This window comes from Mauremys reevesii, linkage group 3, assembly GCF_016161935.1.
Source record: "Mauremys reevesii isolate NIE-2019 linkage group 3, ASM1616193v1, whole genome shotgun sequence".
NCBI classification, from domain to species: Eukaryota; Metazoa; Chordata; order Testudines; family Geoemydidae; genus Mauremys; species Mauremys reevesii.
The window spans coordinates 48940658-48962567 of NC_052625.1; the positions used below are offsets into that span (position 1 = coordinate 48940658).

Here is a 21910-nt window from a genome sequence, read left to right on the forward strand (position 1 = left end):
ACTTTAGCTCTTAAACCTGTCTTGGAGAAGGGGAGAAATATCTTAGATATTTCTCATGTGTGACATCTACTTGTTTGTTCAAAATGCATATATATGGTGAATGCTCTGAAATAAGTTTTTTATATTACTACATGTGGATACAGAAATTTATTATTTGTATTCATGTTGGTATGTAGCTCAAGCTATTCTAATTTCAGTTCTGTATTTTGTTGTTCATTTGTAGGTGTTCTATATGATCCTTCAGTTCTATAGTCCACAGCCGGAAGCAATGAGAATTCAAAGGAAAAAGACAAATGATTTAAACTGGGAAGATTGGCAGTATTTTGCTAGAAATTGCAGTATCTTTGGAATGGATAACAATGGCTCTCTAGAAAATCCAGACTCTGTCAACTGTCTCCAGCTTCCTAGGTATGAATAGATATTATCTATATCGTACAGATGCTTTTAACAGGTGTCTGACACGATTCATTTCCATGTTCCCATTGAGATAGAATCTTGATTTTTGATGTGCTCATTTATTGTGGGCTGCCAAGTACATAAAAGATCCTAAGTACATAAAATTTAACCTTTCCTTGGAGATCACCAAAAGGTCATCTTTCATTTTTATCAGATTTCAAACATTCAAGCACCTGACACAATTGATTTCCATGTTCTTATGGAGTGAGAATATTGAATATTGAAATTTGGTAATTCATATTTTAGGCAAACTAAGAAGAATGCAGGTTGAGAACTTACTAGAGTAAAAATCACTGATTTAGACTTTTTTGAATAGACTTGTTACCAATGGATTAGCAAATGAATAGCAAAAATAGTTATGACTAGTTGATTTAAGGACATTTACTATATTTTATATTTATCTATATTTTGGCATGTGATAGTGACAGTTTGGGTTTTAATGGTTTATAAAGCGTTAACTTTTTCAATCTCAGTGTCTACGGTCAGTAAATAACTTTCTGCCTCACATCCTATAATTTCCCACAACTGTACAAAAAATAGTAAATGCTTAAACTCATAATTTTGGACAGCTGCAAAATTTAAACAGATAAAAAATTGAGAAAATGCTTAAAATAAACTGATATTATCTAGTAAAATTACAAAAAAAAATCTGCCAAGCCCAATTAAAACATAATTAGTTTATCTTCTTAAAAAAAAAAGCCAGTGTATGAACTGCTGCCATAAATGTTTTATAATGTAGTACTATTTCTCCCTTCAACTACATTGCCTATTTGATAAAAGTGCATAATGTTGTATATGACTGATATATAGTACACTTCATTAAAAAAAAAAAAAAACCCTCTGAAAAGCCCTCTAAAGACCAATGTATATTCCATATAGTCAAGCAGGCATTATGTGGAAGAGAAAAATTGGTTACTATGTTATGTATTCTTTTTAAGGACAGGAAAACACCCACTGACTCCTTTGGAGAAAATACCATATAGCTCTAATACTAAACTTCTCAGTGAAACTATATAGATGCATTCTATTCTAGATTTCTTTGGATATTGATCATCTAAACCCATTCTCTGGTCACTTGGTGCTATTTTGATGACATATTAATTTGTGATGTGTACCAACTTGCAATTATACACACTTGGAGCCTCATCACTGATGACCAAACGAAAAGGGGATCTGTGCTAGGGGCAGAAAAAATGGATGGGGAGCAAGAATCATAGAGACAGTTACAAGAAATGGGTGATAATGGGTAGCTTGGAGATCAGTTTGTGGCCCTCCAGCCATTTTCTGTTGAAAAGCTGAGGTTCTGATGCTGTAGCATAGGCCCCTGATTTGTGTAGGGGTTCAGCGAAGTCAGTGGGACCCCCACTGAGACTCAAGGGTCTGCACTAGCAGAGGATTTCATTGCAGGGTAGGGGCTTTAAACTGGGAACTGTTTACAAAGATTCCTAGCAAGAGCTTCTAAGTTTCAAACAGCCCAGCAGTTTTCTGGAGGAAAAAACAATGCATGGGAATTTCATTTATCAAGTGCCAAGTTCTGCTTTTGGGTGCATAGATTTTAGAGAGTCCAAATTTGGGTAGCGGAAAAAGCAGTGGTTCTTCTCCAGAGGCACTGTCTACTTGCTAAACTCTGCTAATTAAAGAAGCCAAAATGAGATGCTGCTTATAGTTGGTCGTGAATAGGCACGCTGTGTAGGGCTTTGCTTGGCTATGTCCTCCGTTGTTGAAGCTCAGATATTCAGCTGGGCTCGTTGGCTTCAACTCCCATTGGGCCCTGCTGGGTTTCACTAAGCTCCATGTGCTTGCATTTTTCTTGATTTGGGAGAGGGAAAGAAGTTGTGTAGTACTCTACCAAGTGCCACCCACTTGTTCCACCCACCTGTGCCACCAAAATGAAATGTCTCAGTAGTTTGTATAGGTCTTCATAGTGTGATTTATGCCTCTGTTTTTACATACCTTGATCAGCTGGGAAATAGTTATTAATGTGGGCACTTAAATTATCACCACTGACCATTTGAGTTAATACCTTATAGTAACAAGACCAGTTTACACCTCTGAGCCACTGTTTCAGGCCCTCTGCAAACTGCGGAAAACATTGCTGTATTCATTTTCAAGGTTTTCTTTGCACCGATAAAGGCTAGAGGCTTTATATTTAAAATGAAAATTTATATTTTGGACCACAAAGTGGCAGTTTGGGGAAAACAGACACACAACATATACCCGTGTATATCTTTTATTTGAGTTCGGTGTGTGGTTTCCATTTTCATCAGTATTTGTCCATTAGAAGCCATAAATAAAGCTGTGCTCACTTAATTAATGTCCTCTGTGAAAACATGAAGAATAGATAACCTGTAAAATATGTTTTTCAGTTTGTCATCTTTTTTAAAAACAGATTTACTCCATACTCCCGTGGAAACATTACTTTCAGCATTCTTACACCTGAACCGAATCGTCGGCCTGGTTACAATGACTTCTACAATACTCCATCTCTCCAAGAGTTTGTAAAAGCTACGCAAGTGAGGATTCATCTTCTTGGCCAGTATCATACAACTGAGCCTTGGGTTAACTTCAGGCACAGATACTACGGAGTTGATGAAATTACAATCAGTGGAAGGTAGGAGTTATCAGAATGTCTTTTTTCGGTTAAAGAAACTTCTGAACAATTGAAAATTTGAGGAAGATGTGTGATTAAATCATTAGCCATCTTGAAGTCAATGGCTTTTCTCTGGTTTTACTTTGACTGTGCAAAGTATCTGGCCCATGGTATTGGATCAGGTCCCACATGCCATTAAACATATTTTCTGAACATTTATCCAAATGCATATTTAAAATGATTAATGACTTTTATTACACAAATATGCCAAAAGGGTTTTTTTCTTGGAGTTACAACTCTTCTAAATAGGGGCTTATAACTGAAATCCTGTCTTATGCTTTGCTTTCGTAGGTCTTCTAAGTTTCATTACACATTTCCAGACATGGCAAATTTAATGGTCTTAATAAAGATCTACATTCTTTGTTTTTGCCACAGTTTTTCCTTTAAAAAGGAAGCTGTTCTGAAAGTGTTGTATTATCTGTGACTGACAATTTTAATATGTATGTTAAGTATGCAATCTTGCTAAAGGACTAATTATGCCCTGTAAATAATATGCAAATTTAAGAGTGAAATAGTCTCCAAAGAAGTATATGGTGCTGATTTTTGCGAACAAGTATTATATCTGAATTTATATTTTGAAAGATGTGATCTCATTTTGGGAGATAACAGAGGTCACATTCACCTTTATATTAAATTAATTTTCCTAATTTGTAAAATGTTGACTGTTTATTTAGATGTATTGTGATTTCTATTTCAGTTAAACAGTCACTACGTCGGTGACTTTATACATGCACAGTCCTTTCTACTGCAGAGCTACGAGACTATTTCATACCTCAAAAAGAATAGACTGCAGACTCAGTTCTGCCCTCAGTTACTTGGGTGTATTTCCTATTGACTTTCATAGGAGGACTTGACTTCAGTGGGAGTAATTTTTTTTTAATTGAGGGCAAAATGGGCCCTGTGTGTTTAAGTTCAATACATGAAAGATCTTTAAGATATTATGACCAAGTTATAAGATCAAAGGGTTAATATTGACAAGATAGGTGCTAGCTATAGTAAATAATTAAGGCCTTGTATCTGCATAGTATGTAATGAAAGCACGTAATGCACACTTGATAATTTAATAGTTGGTCTAGAAACGGTCCTGTCAATTTACTCCCCTGGAAAGCTGCATTTACTTGACATTTATAAATGTTGAATGGACAAGACATCTAGTGGTTACTACACTTAAGAATGGTATTTTCTGGGACTTGGTTTATTCTTAACAAAGCAGAAAATTACCTTCATGACAGTGTAAAAATAGTGGAGAGATGTCTCTCAAATAATGCATGTTGTGTATTTTCTTTAATAGCTGATTTTGTTTGTAGGTGTAATTGTCATGGTCATGCTGATCATTGTGACACAAGTACTAAGCCATATAGATGCCTCTGCTCTAAGGACAGCTACACACAAGGAGATAATGTAAGTCCTACCATCCTGCATGTATTATATCTAAGCGTGGATCTAAAACAAAATTTGGAGGGGGGTTTCAATCCCTGAAAACTTGGAGCTTTTTTGGATCCCGTGTTTTGATAGGGAAAAGTTGAAAAATTTGGCTTTAGATCCAGATATGGATTACAAAAAAAATTCATCCTCAAAGTTCAGGGGTGTTTGGGTTCAAAGATTTGGTTTGGCCTGTTGCAAGAATATTGTGAGATGCAAAATTTGGATCCAGATCTAAATTTAGATTTTGAACATCTGTCAAAGATTTATGGATACTTGGGATTCCTCTGAGCCAGTTTCTGATTTTTATCTTATAATGAAATACTTTACTGTAGTTAATTGCTGGAAGATTCTATGTGGAGTCTAAAATGGAAATGTTTTGAACAAGTGTTAACTTTACACATGCTTTCGAAGTATAAATTAACAGAAAGCTGAGACTATACTTGCCAGTGTAGGCTTACTGCTTAGATATGCTCTCCGGACTATAATTGAAATGAATCAAAGAACAGAATCTAAGCACTGGCCTTTTTAGAGGCTAGTTGAAAATGTTAATCTGCTCATATTTTTACAGTCACATATGACATTTAGATATTTTTGATGCATCTCTTTCTCTCTAACTGCAATGGACTATTGTTCTAGTAAGAGATCAGGGTTAATATTGCACTTTTGAATATTTTCCACATTTTTTTTTAAAAATTGGAATTTAGGATAAACCTGTTATGTTTCTATTGGAACCAGAAGTAAAGCACTAATATATATAAAAATATATATATTATTTTAAAAAAAAGATCTGGATATATTCCAGAATGTCCTCAAGTCTACCATGTTCTTCTCACCATTAATAATAATGTTCAGTAAACAGGGCTTTTGTGAATTTTAATGCAAGCCATTTGGCAAACTTAAGCCCTGATAATTTCCCAGTGTTCTTGGCATTGGAATACCCAGAAAGAATACCTTTATTGGAAATAAGAGTGTGTTAGGGGAAATTGGGGAGGAGGATACAGAATAATGCCCCTTCTAATATATTTTCAGTTTTCTTCTCCAGCCATGTGCAAGCTATATGAAACTGCAAAGTTGACTTCCCTGGGGGAGCCTGGGCAGATGGAATAAGAAAAAGGTGTATCATTTGGCATTCTTACAGGATTTTTTCATATGTGACTCAGCAAAAGCAGAGCCATCTGTTATATACAAACTATAATAAATACTTTATTGAATATTCAGTAGACAGTTCTGCTTTGGCTGAACCAGATGTGTAAATTAAATAAACTAGCATGAGAAAAGGCCTCAATTCTAAGTTCCCCTGTTCCCATGCTGGATGCAGGAAGGGGGTGGAGGAAAGAGAGGTGAAGATTACTTTGTCACCTTGTGCTTTCTGGACTCTGGGACTGTTGGCAGGCCTGCCTGGTCCAGGAGTTGGGAATGTAGTAGCTCAAGACTCTTGGGGAGGAGCCAGTGAGTTTCCTTTCTCTAGAAACCAGTCCTTCGAGTCTTCACCTTCTCCATTGAGAGTTTCTGGCTCTGTGTTCCTGACGAAAAGTCTGCTTGGGCCTAATTTTAAAGCCCGGTCCAAACCCACCTAGATTACAGCCAGTCTGAACCTGACCCAAGCATGTTGGCTTGTTTTCAGACTAGACTCAATCTGACCTGATCCCAGCACCTGTAGTGGGGTCCTGTTGGTATTGGGTTGGGTTGCAAAGGTCTAGCTGCTGGCTCAGACTTCATTTTGTTTTCTCTGCAGAGTCCCTGAGGGATAATTATTCCCTGGCCTACCAGCTGCTCCCCCGTTCTCCTGGCCCAGCATTGCTCATTGTAGAACAACCTGTTTCCCATGAACCTGTGTCAGTACTGCTGCCACTGCCTTGTTAGGTCTTGGCCTGGTGGGGCCTTCTGGCTTCCCATGCCCAAAATCCATCTCTGGATGTCTCATCCATGTGGGGTTGGTGACGTGGCAACCATGTGCCCCACTCTTGCTGCTGGCTGCCTCATTGTGCTGTGTGTGTTGCAGAATGAGAGGCACTGCAACTTGTTGGCAAGCTCACCCTGCAGCACACCCTGCTTAGTGAGGTGGTGGTGGCCAGTAGGAGCGGGAAAAGCAGTCACTGCCATGCCAATCCCATGGGCAGAAGAAGTTGAATAGAGACTACCTGACCCAAGCCCGAGAGTGTCAGGTTGTTTTCATTCTTGATTCGACCCAATTCCAACACCTGTAGTTGTGTTCTGTTGGATTTGGGTTGGGTTTCAGGAATCTGTTCCTGAGCTTTCCCTCAAGCCTGGATCGTGCAGGAGAGGTGGGCTGCTCTGGGAGCTGGGTGCAGGGAGAAACCAGTGGAGAACTGACAGTAGCTCTGTGTGCGGGGAGAGGGCTGGTGGCTGTGGGGAGTAGGCAGATAATGTAAGGCTCTTGGGCTGCTCAGTGGGGGATGTCTGACTGGCCTTGTAGAGGGAGAGGGCTAAGTAGGAGAGAGGTCCTATTTGGTTGAGGAAGTGGGAGAGTTTTCTCAGCTCCCATTCCTTAGTGAGGAGCTTTATGAATGAACAGTCTCATCTTTAGCACCATAAGGGATATAGCCCTGTATCATTTTGTGCTCAACACTGACATACACAAATAATTTGTGTATGGCTCAGTCATTTAGATATCCAACTTTCTAACATCAATTGCTCTAGCAAAATTAGAAAGCTGACAAGTACCCTGCCAAACTCTTTCCTTCACCAAAAATTTTAAATGTTATTTCCCCCTCATAGCTGTGTGTGCTTAATGTTTCTCCTTTTGATTTGAATCATATCTGTAAACTTCTTCAATAACTTAAAGTGGTGTTAATTGAAACCCACTATATCCTTTTTTATCACTGAGTTTCCGTAAAGCTAGCCTTAGGGTAGCTCATATCATAATAAGCACATTGCCAGCATACTTTGTGAATCAGGGGTAAGAACTTTATCCTTTCTCTGCCACATGATGAAATCACTCATCTATGATAAGCACTTGCATTAGCCCTTTCTTTGAGATAGCCTACAGCCCTATCAAAATCATCTAAATTCTAATATAGTGATAGCAGCAGAGAGTCCTGTGGCACCTTGTAGACTAACAGACGTATTGGAGCATGAGCTTTCGTGGATGAATATGATGCATCCGACCAAGTGGGTATTCACCCACGAAAGCTCATGCTCCAATACATCTGTTAGTCTTTAAGGTGCCACAGGACTCTTTGCTGCTTTTACAAATCCAGACTAACACGGATACTTAATATAGTGATGTTGTAAACTCTGAAAAATTAGTGGGCTGGGTGTGTGTGGGCTTGCCTGTTTTTTTAGATTAATACAGAAACAGGTACATTGCCATACATATAGTATTACAGGGACATTGTCAGCTTGGAAATCACATTTCTTTCCAAAAATCCCAAACTACTATACTATAAGTAATCCCTTAAATAACTTTAATTGGAAGGTATTAGATTTTTTTTTAATTCTTTTTCATTTCATTTACACTGTGCATTTGGCAGCATTCTGTATAATCAGTTGCACTTTTTTTGCTTGTACACATACCTCCAAAATGTAAGGGATATTACTCATTTCAGTCCCAAAGTTATCTCATTTCTACACAAATGTGGTGTTCCCTTCAGTTTTATTGTTGAAAATTAACCTAAAAAATAAAGAATTAATAAACTGGTCTTATAGAAAGAGCTATTTATTCTAAAGGAAGAGTCCTACTGCATTTTTGTGTTCATGATTTTTGGTTTTTGTCACATCTTGTGTACAATGGTGGACAAGCTTCCCCTGGGCCTGGAAAGTTTGACAGTAACAGCAACAAGCAAAGATGAAACTGAATGGGCAGCAAGAAGCAGAGAGAGAAAAGGTTGGGGTGGGGTGAGAGGTTTAGCCTGATTACATTTGTTGTTTTGCTCTCAGGATCACACCACAGATCCTTCTAAATATAAACCGAGCAACAGAGAGTCTTGTAACCATTTTTTAAAGTAATTATAAATATTAGCCTCTACTATTTAAATGGTAGTCTATCAGAAAACTGACGTTTCTAAAGTAGTCATTTTAAAAAAAATTCAAGTTGACAGTGTCCCTTTAATTAGAACAAGCATTGTGAAATGTGACTTTGTAAGGATTAATTATAAATATTTAATAAGATCTGGAAGTTCACCAAGCACTCTAGCAAGACCTGCAATACCTTGTGAAAACAAACCAAATACATATTAATGGTATAACTGCCTTATCAGATAACTTTTGTCATTGTTAATGGACTGTTTCAGTGGGTGTCACATTTTTTGAATTGGCTTGAGTGCATTGTGGTTTAAATTAACCAAATTCACTCAGGGAAAATAAGTGGGGTTGTTTAATTATATTTTTTAATTCTTTAACAGCAATATCAATATCTACTAAAGATGAACCAAAATAGAATTGGTTATTTGCAACTCATTATTCCCTTCCCTGATTTTCATGGGGAATTTAGATTAACGAGATCCAAATGGCTCAAGGTTTTGAGTTTGTAAGGCAAAACACACAACTGATGTAATGCAAAACCAAAATCCACCTCTGTTTTTGACCATCTCAGGTATCCGTACTCTAGTGGCTGGAACCAAGAGGGTGTTTTTCCTCTGTGTGGTTTACTTGGAACATAATGGAGGATATAATACCTGAGTATGAAAACTTTACTAGTCCTGTATTTGATACTACCATTGGTTGAAAATAAAAATTAGGTCATAGCCGTAGAGTTAGTGTTAAGACGGTAGATATGATACTCCTTTCATTCAGGTTTTACGCCATCATAACTGTGTTGACTTCAGCAGAGGGGCTGCAGAAGCTGCTATAACCTTGAGACTGCAGCAGTGGTTGCAGAAAGCTCTGTGGCTTGTGGAAGAGGATTAGCTCTGCAGCTAACTCCTGCCCAAAACTCATGTACTCTTTGTACGGGTGTCAGGATTAATTCCACAGGTAGATGTCTTCTCTTTGTATTAAATCCCTCCATGCAGACCCAACATAATGCAATAAAAGCTGTGTTATCCAGTACTTTATCAACCGGAAAGCTCTAGAAACCGGCATTTCTGATATCTCAATAAAAATCTTCAGTCTAATAACCAGGACTGATGCTGAAGCTATTCAGGACCTGAGAATTTCCGAGAGCAGTCGGACTACGCTTGATTTAGCCGAGAAGAGCCAAATACTGTTCTGTTTGTATCCGCCATTGTGATCGGTCGGTTTATTACTTGGTGTATTGTTCGGTGTTTATTGTTAAATATCAATACCACCAGACCATTATGGCATCCAAAATACCAGCAAAAAGCAAAGAAGAGAAGTGTAACCGAGTTGTGCTGACATTAAAACAGAAAATAGATAGTTGTACATGTCTTGAAAAGGACAAGAATAGGAATGTTTTGATGCAACAGTACAACGTTGGCTCATCCACGATATACGACATCAAGGATCAAAAAGGAAAATTGCTCAAATTTTTTGGTAGTTGTTAGTCAAATAAAACTGTTGAACAGCAGCGTATTAGAGCAGCTAGACAGTGTTTTATATGAATGGTTTTCATTGAAATGATCGGAGGGTGCCCCTATCGCTAACTCACTGAAAAGGCGAAAGATTTTTATAAGCAAATGCAATTGACTGATCCATGTGCATTTTCTGATGGATGGCTTTCATGTTTTAAACTTCGTCATAGCATTAGAAAACTAGATGTATCCAGTGAACAAAAATTGGCTGACCTTGAAGCTGCAGAAAAATATTGTGAATTTTTTAGAAATTTAATTGCTGAATATGATCTGTCCCCTGAACAAATTGATGAAACTGGCCTATTTTGGCGATGCTGGCCAAATTCTGCCCTAGTAGGTGCAAGTGAATCTATTGCTGCTGGTTTTAAGCAGAATAAAGGCAGACTGACTGTTCTTGTGCGTTAATGCTGAAGGCTCGCATAAAATAAAACTTTTGGTGATTGGAAAATATAATCGTCCTAGAGCTTTCAAAACCTGTTGTTTACAAAGTGCAAGGTAATTCATGGATGGACAATTTTTTTATGATTGATTTCATCATGTTTTTGTACCTGTAGTGAAAGAACATTTTAGAAAAATAGGCTTGCCTGAAGATAGCAAAGCTATTCTATTGCTAGACAATCATAGAGCTCAACAGAGTTAGTGTCTAGTAATATTTTTACTATCTTCCTGCCTGCCAATGTTACTTCATTGATTCAACTTTGGACCAGGGCATCATCCAGAACAGGGGTGAGCAAACTTTTTGGCCCAAGGGCCACATTGGGATTACTGTATAGAGGGCCAAGTAGGGACGGCTGTGCCTCCCCAAACACCCTGGCCCCCACCCTCTATCCGACCCCTCCCACTTCCCACCCCAGACTGTCCCCCTCAGAACCCCCGACCCATCCAACCCCCTTTGCTCCTTGTCCCCTAACCACCCCTTCCCGGGACCCCCCACCCCTAACCACTCCCAGGACCCCACCCCCATCCAACCTCTCTGCTCCCAGTCCCCTGACTGCTCTGACCCCTATCCAAACACCCGCCCCTTGACAGGCCCCCCTGGGACCCCACGCCTATTAAACCCCCCCCGTTTCCTGTCCCCTATCCTCCTCCCTGCCCTCTGATAGGCCCCCGGGACTCCCACGCTTATCCAACCCCCTGCTCCCCAGAAACTCTGCCTCATCCAACTGCTCTCTGTCCCCTGACTGCCCCCCGGGCTCCCCCAGCCCTTATCCAACCCCCTGACCCCCTTACCATGCTGTTCAGAGCAGCATGTCTGGCTGCCACGCCATCCGGCCAGAGCCAGACATGCTGCTGCGCTGCTCGGCAGTAGCACGCAACCCTGCCCCCCAGAGCGCTGCCCGCACGGTGGTGTGGCTGCAAGGGAGCTCCCCAGCCGGGAGCTCACAGGCCGACCAGGACAGTCCCGTGGGCCGGATCTGGCCCGCAGGCCGTAGTTTGCCCACCTCTGATCCAGGACATGAAAGGTTATTACAGAAGAGATTTCTTGAGAAAGCTGATCAATCATGAAGGCACTATACAGGACTTTCAATCTTGTTATAACATGAAAGATGCAATTTTTAATGTTGGTTGTGCCTGGAATTCTGTTAAAAGCGAAATATTAAGGAGAGCTTGGACAAAATTGTGGCCTAGTGTTATGTTTGCAAAAGTGTCTTCTGATGAAGATGAATTTGAAGGCTTTAAAATAAGAGTTAGAAAAAATACATTAGCACAAATTCTTGAAATGGTTGATACTCCTTCACACCCAATCAACAAACTTCCTGAAAGTGAATGAAGCGTGGGTTTGAAGCGGATAAGGAGGTTGAACTGACACATTCTGTTACTGATACAGAAAAAATAGAGAATGTTTTGAATCCTGAAAAAAAGACAGTGAAGAAGATGATTTTAGTGAAGAAGACAAAATAACTTGAGGGAAGGCTGCTTCAGCTTTTCATACAATAGTTAAATTTGCAGAAAGGCTGCCATGTTATACTTCACAGGAGGTTATGCAATTTCACATTCTGCCCTCCACTTTTATGCAAAAGAGGCAGAAGACAAGTAAGCAAGCTAATATCAGGGATTTATTCAAAAAAGCAGTTTCCAGGGTGTGTCATAGGGTCATTACAGATTCAGCCCAATCTCCTACACCTTCTACATCTTCTACATCTACAATGATAATTGATGTTGATAATGATGACCCTGAGGCGCTGCAAGATTCTGACGTGCCTTCTGAATCATCAAAGAAAGATTAAATTATGTTCAGTATAGTTTTAGTGTTAAGTGTATTCTTAGTGATCTGGGTATATGCCATGCGCTGGCCATAGTGATATGTAGTGTTATAAGATAACCTACTGTATAGAAAACTTTAAGTGTATACACCTAAGTGCTTCAAGAAACCAGCCACTCTGCAGTGCAGTACTACTACTGTATTGGTGACTACCTGTTATTCATTTAATTGTATTCTAATTCTTTAGAAATTGGTATTCCATTGTTAAGTATAACTTTAGTTAACTGGAATTTTTGACGAACTGGCAACCCCCATTCCTCCAACATGCCAGATAACAAAGCTTTTACTGTATTTCTGGGTAAATTTTCACTCTTTTGCGGGCACAAATTATATCTGTATTTTTGAACCCACAAAAAGAGGTGTTCAGATCTTGTTACACCTCTATCTAATTATTGTGCTTTGGATATAAATCAAGTAGCTGTAGGATGAACTATTCATGTGTATCCACAATTTGTTTTACAGGCATAAGTTTTGTGAGAACAAATAGCACTGCAAACACAAAACAGGCTTAAGCTTGCAACACAAAATAGTAGTAGTAACTCAAAGACCACAAGTAAGGGAATATATGAAAATTTAATGATTTTTGTTGAGTACCTTGGAACAGAAATCTGAGATCCTTTGACAAACTCCTAACATATGGCATAGTGTGCCTTTGCCACATTTGCACTTGGTACAGCTAAAGTTACCATCTTGAGCATATCTGGCATATACATCTGGATGGATGTTGCACTCTAAAGCAACAAAAGACATTAAAAATCAAATAATTTATTACAGATGAAAATTGTCATTAAACAAATCACTTGCATCTAGTCCTTATCTGAAATAGATCGGTCTAAGTTGAGTTTCCAGACACAATTTTTTTTTTCCTTTTTGGAGAGTTTTGTTTGGGTTGAAGACTCATTTTGATGTGAAATTCAGAGCAGGGAATGCTTCCTTATGAGTGATTTGCCCATGTAGACCCAGCAGATTCTGTAGACGAAACAAATATCTACATCTGAGAAAGAAAAACAAAAAAAAACTTTCCTGGAAGAATTTTAAAATTCTTCTGAGCCACTGGAAGGATCATCAATTACCATATGAAAAGTAATAATTTACTTCATAGAACACCTATTTTCAAATTGCTGTATGAACCGGTGTTAACTAATTTTTACGTCTCTATCATGTAGGTTAGGAAGTACTCTCAATTTAAAGTAGAAACTGAGGTGCAGAGAATGAAGTCCTGATCTTTCAAACATTTACATATGTGGGTAGCTTCACAAACATGAGTAATCTTATGTCCAAAGAAATTTTTGGACCAGCAGAACATCATATGAAAAACTGGAACTGTCCATGAAAAAATGTGGCCCTTGATCACTTTAGCTTTACCTTGCCATGCACAGAGACTCCCTTAAATTGGTCACAGTTGAACATTAAAGAGATGTTTTTCCCCTTCTTTTTCTGAGAGATGTGCATGCCCTGGATTCTGAGATACTGTGCATGCCTTGGAGGTGTTTGGGTGCAAGCTGAGAATCAGTTATTGATTACAACATAGAGGGCCGAGGCCTTCAGAGTTTTCAGCTTAAACAATCAATTCAAACACTTCTTCTGTCTTCAGCGCCCATTAAATTAAAAGAGGGTGCTGTGCTGTTGATTACCATGAATCAGATCAGTAAGCCATTTTATACTGTTACAGGAGAATCTACTATTAATAAAGCCAGTTTGGATTAGTATATTTTTAGATGTCTAATTAATGATTTGTGTCTGAACTGTTACAGCTTTTAGTATAGTATGTACTAGTTAGTTAAATTAATAAGTGTCTTTCTATCTCAGGCTATCCAATAAATACTGTACTGTAGTTGGGGCATCAGGGATACATCTGGGAGGAAGCCAGTCATTTCAGAAACATAGCTGGAAATGATTGAGTAAAGTTTGGGAAAACAGCAAATAGAAAGCCATATGGTCAGGAGCCTTACAAGCTTGACATGTCTCTGGAAGTTATGGGTTTGTCCATGAATTCATGCTTGGAAAACCACTGTAATTTCACAAATAAAAGATCATAGACTTCGAAAGTAATCTGTGTACAAGACTTCACTGAAATATTGAAAGAACTTGTTGCTATCTCTAATACCTGAAGACATGTTGCCCAGATGATCATTCACTAGGGGAGTTGTGAAAGGGTTAATGCTCTGTCTAAAAGGCTCATCCAACAGTAATACGCTTCACTTTGCAAGGATGATGAAAATCCATGTGAGATCTAAGTCAAATGGCAATTAAAGTTGCATTTGTCAGAGTTAGCTTTTGCAGAAGTCAAAAAAAACGGGGGCTGGCCGGACAGTTAATTTAAGAGGCTCCTATCCATGCTAGTACGTGGGTTAGTCCCTTCCACACTGGTTGGTTGGTTGAACCATGTTTGGCTACAGCTATGTTTAAATTGTACTTTTATTTTTTTAATCCTGGCTGAAAAGCCAGTTTAGATGGGATTTTAGGAATAAATTTCCAATGGAGTTTAAAACTAGGCTCACACTCCTGTTACTGTTCATAGTGCGGTTGTATTCCTAACACTGTGTGTAAATAGCTGAAAATGTAACTCCTGTGAACAATGCTGAGAGTTGTAAGCCTAGATTTCCAAATAGTTGGCAGACTGTAGTTTTTGTAGCATAGCATTCCATATTGAACTGGTAGCACTAATTCTCTGGAGGTGTCCACAATAATCTGCGTGTGTTGGAGGAATTATAATACATTAGAAGACCTTGAATGAAAAAAGTTGTACACTCTGTTACACTAGACAGGCTGCCATGCTGACTTTGAAGATAAGCAAATTTAGGGTCTGATTCCGGGGGGGTCCAATTGCCCTACACGCACCATGAAATTAACTTACTATTTATTTGTTAATCACTGACACTATACAAGACACAAAGGAAGACAGAGATGATCCTATGATGGGATCTGGTCAAGGTATAAGCTGATGTGTGTGTGGTTAACTCAGTCTGGAAGGGACTCTTCACTATAGCACGCGGAATACTTAACTACCTTTTTGCATGTCCTAGCCACTAGACTACATTTTAGTCTCTTTTACTTTATTTTCTGAATTCCTACATATACCTTCTTTGCAGTAGTATTGTAACTTTATCAGAATCAAGAAATACAGGCCTTTCTACTTGCAAGTATTATTCCATTGCTATGGAGCTCTGCTTTACTGGATTATGGCACCTGACTGGGGCAATAAGGAGTCATGTCCTCACTGAAAGAGGGCTGAAATTTCCCATACTGGGTGTCTGCATTAGGCCCATAATTTTTTTTTTCAATTTCAGCCAGAATGATTCAGCTGTTTTTTGAGACCAAGGCTAATAACAAATATACTGTTTTGCCCATGTTAAAAAAATTCTAGTGACCTTTTATTTGGAAAGCTAGAGTAACCCATGCTTTGGAGCAGGGACCTGGGTTTTGGCAGGGAATTGGCTGTTGTCAGACCAACTTATCAGACTTTGAAAAATTGCAGTTTGCATGCTCAATAGAGACTAAGGTTTTGTATCAGCTCAATTCCTTGTCCACAATGGGCAGACTCCAGCCTAGGGCTAAGCAGAACTTTGCCTGAAATTGCAATTCTGGACTGCTGCAGGCCATGCTGGGACTGGGAAACTCAACTGAGAGCAGGAGACTGTTTCTTGTGCTTTCTGTGACTCTGTTGCTGGGTTCAGTCCGCAAAAGAGGAAGGTGCCTGATTTGAATGCAGAGGGGACAAGAGCCAGACCCCTGGGAGGAGTAGATTGGGAGAAGAAACCTGGGAGGGGGGCAGAGAAGACTTGACTGGAGGCTGGCAGAAGGGAAGAGGGATATTGGAACTGGGAGTTGGGTGCGAGGAGACTATGGCTGGCTGGGCAATGAGACTAGGACTGGAAGAGATGATGAAGCGATACTGGGAGTCAGTATGTGGGTAGAGTCTGAGACTGGATGAACAGCCAAGGGAGACTGGGACTGAGAATTGTTGAGGTGGGAGGTGAGACATAGGCAACAGGATGGAACATTTTAACAGAATTAGGGAAGATGGGGTTAATTAAGTACTACTTATTGTAAGGCTTAAAATACTTGTACCTTTTCAAGCACCACTCTGCATTGTTGATATGTTGAAGATTGCTTCACTCTGATTTTCCTCCAGCATTCCAAATGATTAATAGGGAACTCTGAACATCTGTGTTCAAGCTGATGTCATTAGGTCTATTCACAAATTTGCTGGATCCAGGAATTATGATAAAATGATGACAAATTAGAGCAAAGACTTGTTTTGACTAATGAATTGGGTCAAGATGAGCTAGATATTTTGAGCTGGCTGACTTCATGTAATGCATTTTCCCAGAAAACTATCCCCAGAGAAAGTAAGGGGATCAGATGTGTATCAGCTTGAGCATATTTTTCCATCCGTGTGCACAGACTGAGCCAAACTCTGAAAGGTACTTGTCAGCACCTAGTCCTGTCAGACAGAAATGACACCCAACATGATTTACTGACATCAGTACTATCTGGAGAAAGGACTTTCTGTCTATAATTAGCCGTCGTCGTCACTAAGCTGTGTCCAGTTTTGGGCACACACTTTTAAAAGGATGAGAACAAATTGGAGAGACTCCAGAGGAGAGTAGTAAAAATAAGAGGTTTAGAAAACATGTCCTGTGAGGAAAGGGTGAAAGATTCTTGCATGTTTACTCTAGAGAAGAGAAGCTGAGAAGAGTTGTCAAACTTGTTAAGGGCTGTTATAAAGAGGACAGTGATAAATTGTTCTCCATGTCCACCAAGGATTGAACAAGAAGTAATCAGCTTAGTTTGCAGTGTGGGAGATTTAGGTTAGATATTGGGGAAAACTTCATAACTATAAGAATAGTTAAGCACTAGAACATGTTATCCGAAGGAGGTTGTAGAATCCCTGTCGTTGGTGCTTCTAAGGAAAGATTAGACTAATACCCCTGACAAGACCATTTGATCTGAGAAATCCTAGATGTGGGACAAACACTCAAAATTCAGGATGCGAGAAAAATAGTAGCTCAGGGAGCCTGATGCAATGTGGATTCATGCCTCCTCATCATTTCAATTTCTTTATTCTAGTATATCTGCTATCAATAGAGTGTAATCCCAGGTAGTTCCAGATTTGTGTGTGGTTCAGGGCTAGAAGTGGGTCTATGATGAGGACCATCCTTTGTAAAGAGGGACATGTGAGAGGTGTGCTAGCTCTGACAAATAAAAAGGAGTGGCAGCCTAAGTACCACAAAGAGACTGAAAGATTCAACCCATTTTAATCCCCTATTTTTTGCAACTCCCTTGTAACTGTCCTTAGGTAATTCTTGATTTTGAAAATTCATTCCATAAATAATCTTGCAGAAAAGCAACTCATGGTAAAATATACAGTAATGGAAACTTCCAGGATCTGATTGGCTAAAATTTATCAAGAAAATAATTTAAAATATTTTACGTTCTGTTCCAGTGTCTTGCCATTGGTACCCGATTCTCTTTAAGCTGCTCTCTAGGGTGAACCACAAATATTTGTAACCTGGCACAAATGTTTAGAATATATTTTAAGTATTTTTCCTAAAAGTGGACACTGCAGTTTTGTTTAGGAATAGGGTAATAGCCCTTTAAACAGATGTTTGTGTGCATAAATCTTCCAGTTGTCATAATGTCATACAATTCAGCCAGCACTGGATCATATTTAGTTTTGTGTTGTACCATGGCATTTGTCATTGGCATAGTTACATTTTGCAAAGGTAAAACAGCTAGAAGCAAAGGCCTTTCAGCATGAAATTAGAGCTTCTATTCCATACATGTGCAGCTAGATCCCAGATAATGATTTACTAGCTATATATAAGTTTGCAAGGCCTAACTATATGCATACTGCTGTTCTGACATGTTTCTGGCAGCTTCTAGAACAGAATACACAGAGGTCTCACACCTATTAAAAGGAATACTACACTATTTCTATACACTGCAGACACTCAGTATGTTCAATGGCACAGATGATTTGTGATATAGTTGTCTCTAAAAGACACTGTCTACACTAGAGGTTGAATGAAGTCCAAGACTTAAATAACTAAGTCACTGTTGCCCAAAAACTGTCTCCAGTGTCAAATGTCAACATCCTGGACCCCTCCCATTAAGGCTTCAGTTGGGAGCGTGGGGCAGACAGCACTTGTTGCTTTGGTGCATTACCTTTTCCTGCTTGTTGTCAATAAAAATGCATCCATTCACATTCTGCTGGACCTCTCAAGCATTTAATTCAATTGATAACTAACCACTCTTGTTCTGTCCCCAAGAAACTGCAGAAGTGATGGTAATACCCTGAAATACCTTGTTAAGTAAACCCAGAATTGTTAAGGTCAAAAGCCCTCACTTACGAGGTTTTGCAAGGTTGAGTCCCCATCCTGTTCAATACCTATATAAACGTGTCTAGAAAGCTAGTAAGGCAAAACAGGCTGCAATGCCAGCAGCATGTGGACAACACCCAGCTCCACATCTCTCTCATAGCAAACATTAATGGCACACTCTTAGCATGTGGACAACATCCAGCTCTACATCTCTCTCATAGCAAACACTAATGGCACACTCTCAGCATGTGGACAACACCCAGCTCTACATCTCTCTCATAGCAAACATTAATGACACACTCTCCAAGCTTTCCAAAAGTGCCTGGCTGAAGAGCAGGTGACTGAAGTTGAACCTTGACAAGACTGAGAGCATGCTGGTAGGAAGAAGGAAATGCTTTGAAGAATTCACCTCTATTTCAGCCCTCACTGTTGAAGTAATCTATACTCATATGGTTAGACTGAACTGCTTGGGGGGCCCTTGGGGGCTGTCTTAGGCTGCACTGCGCTAAGGTACCCAAATAGCCATTGTGCAAAGAACACTCACTTCATCTGTGACTAGCCAGAGAAATGGGCTGGATTCTATCAGATACTGATCAGGCCACAGTGACCTATGTGTTCATAACCTCAGGATGGCCTACTGAAAATTTCAGTATCTAGGAATGAAGCTCAATGGCCTGAGGAAGCTACAGCTGCTTCATAAAACAGCAGTTCATCTGCTCACTAACACTGGTTTTTTTTAGGAAAGCATCCTCCAAATTTTCTGCTTCCTGTGCTGGCTTCCCATTCAATGCATAGTCTAGTTCAAGGTCGTCATACTGATTTTAAAATCCCTGCATGGTATTGGCTCTGGATATGTGAGAGATTACCTTTCCTACTGCAATGATGACCTCACATGACAGTTTCATTCCATAGGAAAAAAGAATCTGTTGACAAATGGGAAAACTCACAGAAGAAAGAACCAGAGAAGTTTGAGACAAAGGCAATAGAACTCTGTCAGATGGGTCATCATATTCAGAACTAAATGCATCTTAACTTTCCTGCAATAACCTTCTCAAACTCAACCACCCCCCTCTCTTAATACGTTTGTTTGTTTCTACCAACAGAGAGAGAGAAATGTTTGTTTACTGGGCCAAATTCAGACTCTTTTTATGCATACAATTACTTAATTGAAATTAATAAAACTGCACTTCCTCAAATTAAGTTTGAATTTTGTCCATTTTTCTTTGGCAGTAGATGCTTTCTCATACCATTTAGCTTTTTCCTATTCTCTTGTTCTTCATGTTCATGGTATGTTGCTTAGCTTATGTATGTCTCAATACCAGCTCCTTTTACTTTTTGTGCTTGTTTTCATTGTGGTGGTGTAACTAAAAAACACAAGAACGGCCATACTAGATCAGGCCAAATGTCCATCTAGCCCAGTATTCTGTCTTCTGACAGTAGCCAATGCCAGGTGCCCTAGAGGCAATGAAAAGAACAGGTAATCATAAAGTGATCCATCCCCTGTCGCACATTAATTGGATAATTTCTGAGTAATTAGAATGTCATTGTCCAAAATACCATCCATTAGTTATCTGTAAGAAATCCAATTTTTATTTTTGTTTTTGATGAACCAATAGCCACATTAAATCTTCTCCTTGAAGTTTTGCAGAGTCCTATTAGAAACTTGAGATTGTCCTCATTTCATACTTTTTACAAAGCTTTACAGATGCAATAGCCCAGTTTCAACAGAACTTCAACAGAAATTTTGGGTTCTTTTGGATGAAGGAATACAATTAAAATCATTTGCTTTTGTAAATACTAAATACATTTGAAGAAATAAAAACCTTTTTGATAAGAAAACATTTTGCCACAGGGCACTTATATAAACACTACAACTGGTTCGCTAATATTGCATCAATTTAATATTCCACATTTAATTTGGTAAATACATCAACTATAGAACTGGAGAGATTTTGATTTAATCATCTTTGAAACCACACCAAACTTTCTTAACTTAAATGGACATTAGAAATCACTGGTGAAATATGGACAAATAATTAAGACAAATATAAAACTTAAGGCAATATTTCCAGTTGACAGATGCCTACAAACATTTTTAGTGTTTTAAAATTAATAACATTGTATATCAGTAATGATCTTTTACCATTTTTTTTCTGAACATGAACAGAGTGATTTTGAGTAGTTTGGAATGATGACTAATGTTTATATTTTTGGGCTTGCAAATATTTGTATAAAACGTGTGTAGGGCCAGATTATACCTAGCCTTGTGTTGGTACATTATGGCGGGGGTGGGAGGATGCAAAGGGACCATCTTTAGGTGTCTAAATGCCACTGTAATTGTACAAGATTTTAATTTTACAGGCTAAAATATAGCTTTAGAGATCTGGGGACCCTGAAAACCATGGAGGGAGGCATTATACCTATTTATTATGTCTTAAATCCCCCAAATGCCTAAGCAGGTTAGAGGCCCAATTCCCATTGACCTACTTGGGCATTTTTGCAAATCCCACCAGGGACCTATCTGTATCTTTAGGTCCCTATGTGCCTTTGTAAATCTCGCTGTAAGTCTGAGCTAAGTTTCCTAGCAGTTTTTATTGTGTTATATTTTATATCCCCCTTGAACTTAATTCTTTTGAAAAGTTATAGCATGAAGATTTTGAGTGGTTTTTGCTTGCCAAACATTTTTTAAAAGTCTATGTACCAACGTGTTCAACAGTGAAAAAAGGAAAAGCATAAGATGCAATATGAATATGTACCTTGTAGAGATATAAAGCAAGAAACGTTCTTTTCTTTTTTTAATTTTAGTGTGAGTGCTGTTTGCCATTATATCATGACAAGCCTTTTCGTCCAGGTGACCAAGTCCAAGCTTATAATTGTAAACCTTGTCAGTGCTATGGCCATGCAGTAAGCTGCCACTATGACATGGCAATGGATTCTTTTCCTAACGAACACTATAGAGGAGGTGGCGGAGTATGTGATAACTGTCAACATAACACCACAGGTAATTTAATAAGCAACATCAAAATATGTAGGGTCATTTTGGAGAGAGTCAGTCATAAAACCCAAATGGTTCTGAGGCTCAACAATGATGAAGAGAATTTTTTTTTTAAGTACAGCCCCTGTGTACTTCAGTAGCTAGAATTATGTAAACAGCTAAGATAGAAAAATGGCGTCACTACAATGCAATATAATTTTGTATAGAATCTTCCATGTAAATTATATCCCAGCATACTTTATTATAGCATGAACATCAACATCTGCTGCAGTTAAACTTGCAAAATGGTTTCCATTATACATG

The 21910-nt window shown here is 38.8% G+C and overlaps 1 protein-coding gene across 1 annotated transcript in view; it reads left to right on the forward strand.

Moving 5' to 3' along the window:
* Positions 1 to 21910, forward strand: part of USH2A (usherin) — a 577940-nt gene that overhangs the window by 57857 nt on the left and 498173 nt on the right. Inside the window, exons 7-10 of the mRNA XM_039530373.1 lie at positions 224 to 408; positions 2846 to 3067; positions 4414 to 4507; positions 21418 to 21613. Coding sequence (XP_039386307.1) covers positions 224 to 408; positions 2846 to 3067; positions 4414 to 4507; positions 21418 to 21613 — 697 coding nt within the window. The remainder of the gene's footprint in view (positions 1 to 223; positions 409 to 2845; positions 3068 to 4413; positions 4508 to 21417; positions 21614 to 21910) is intronic.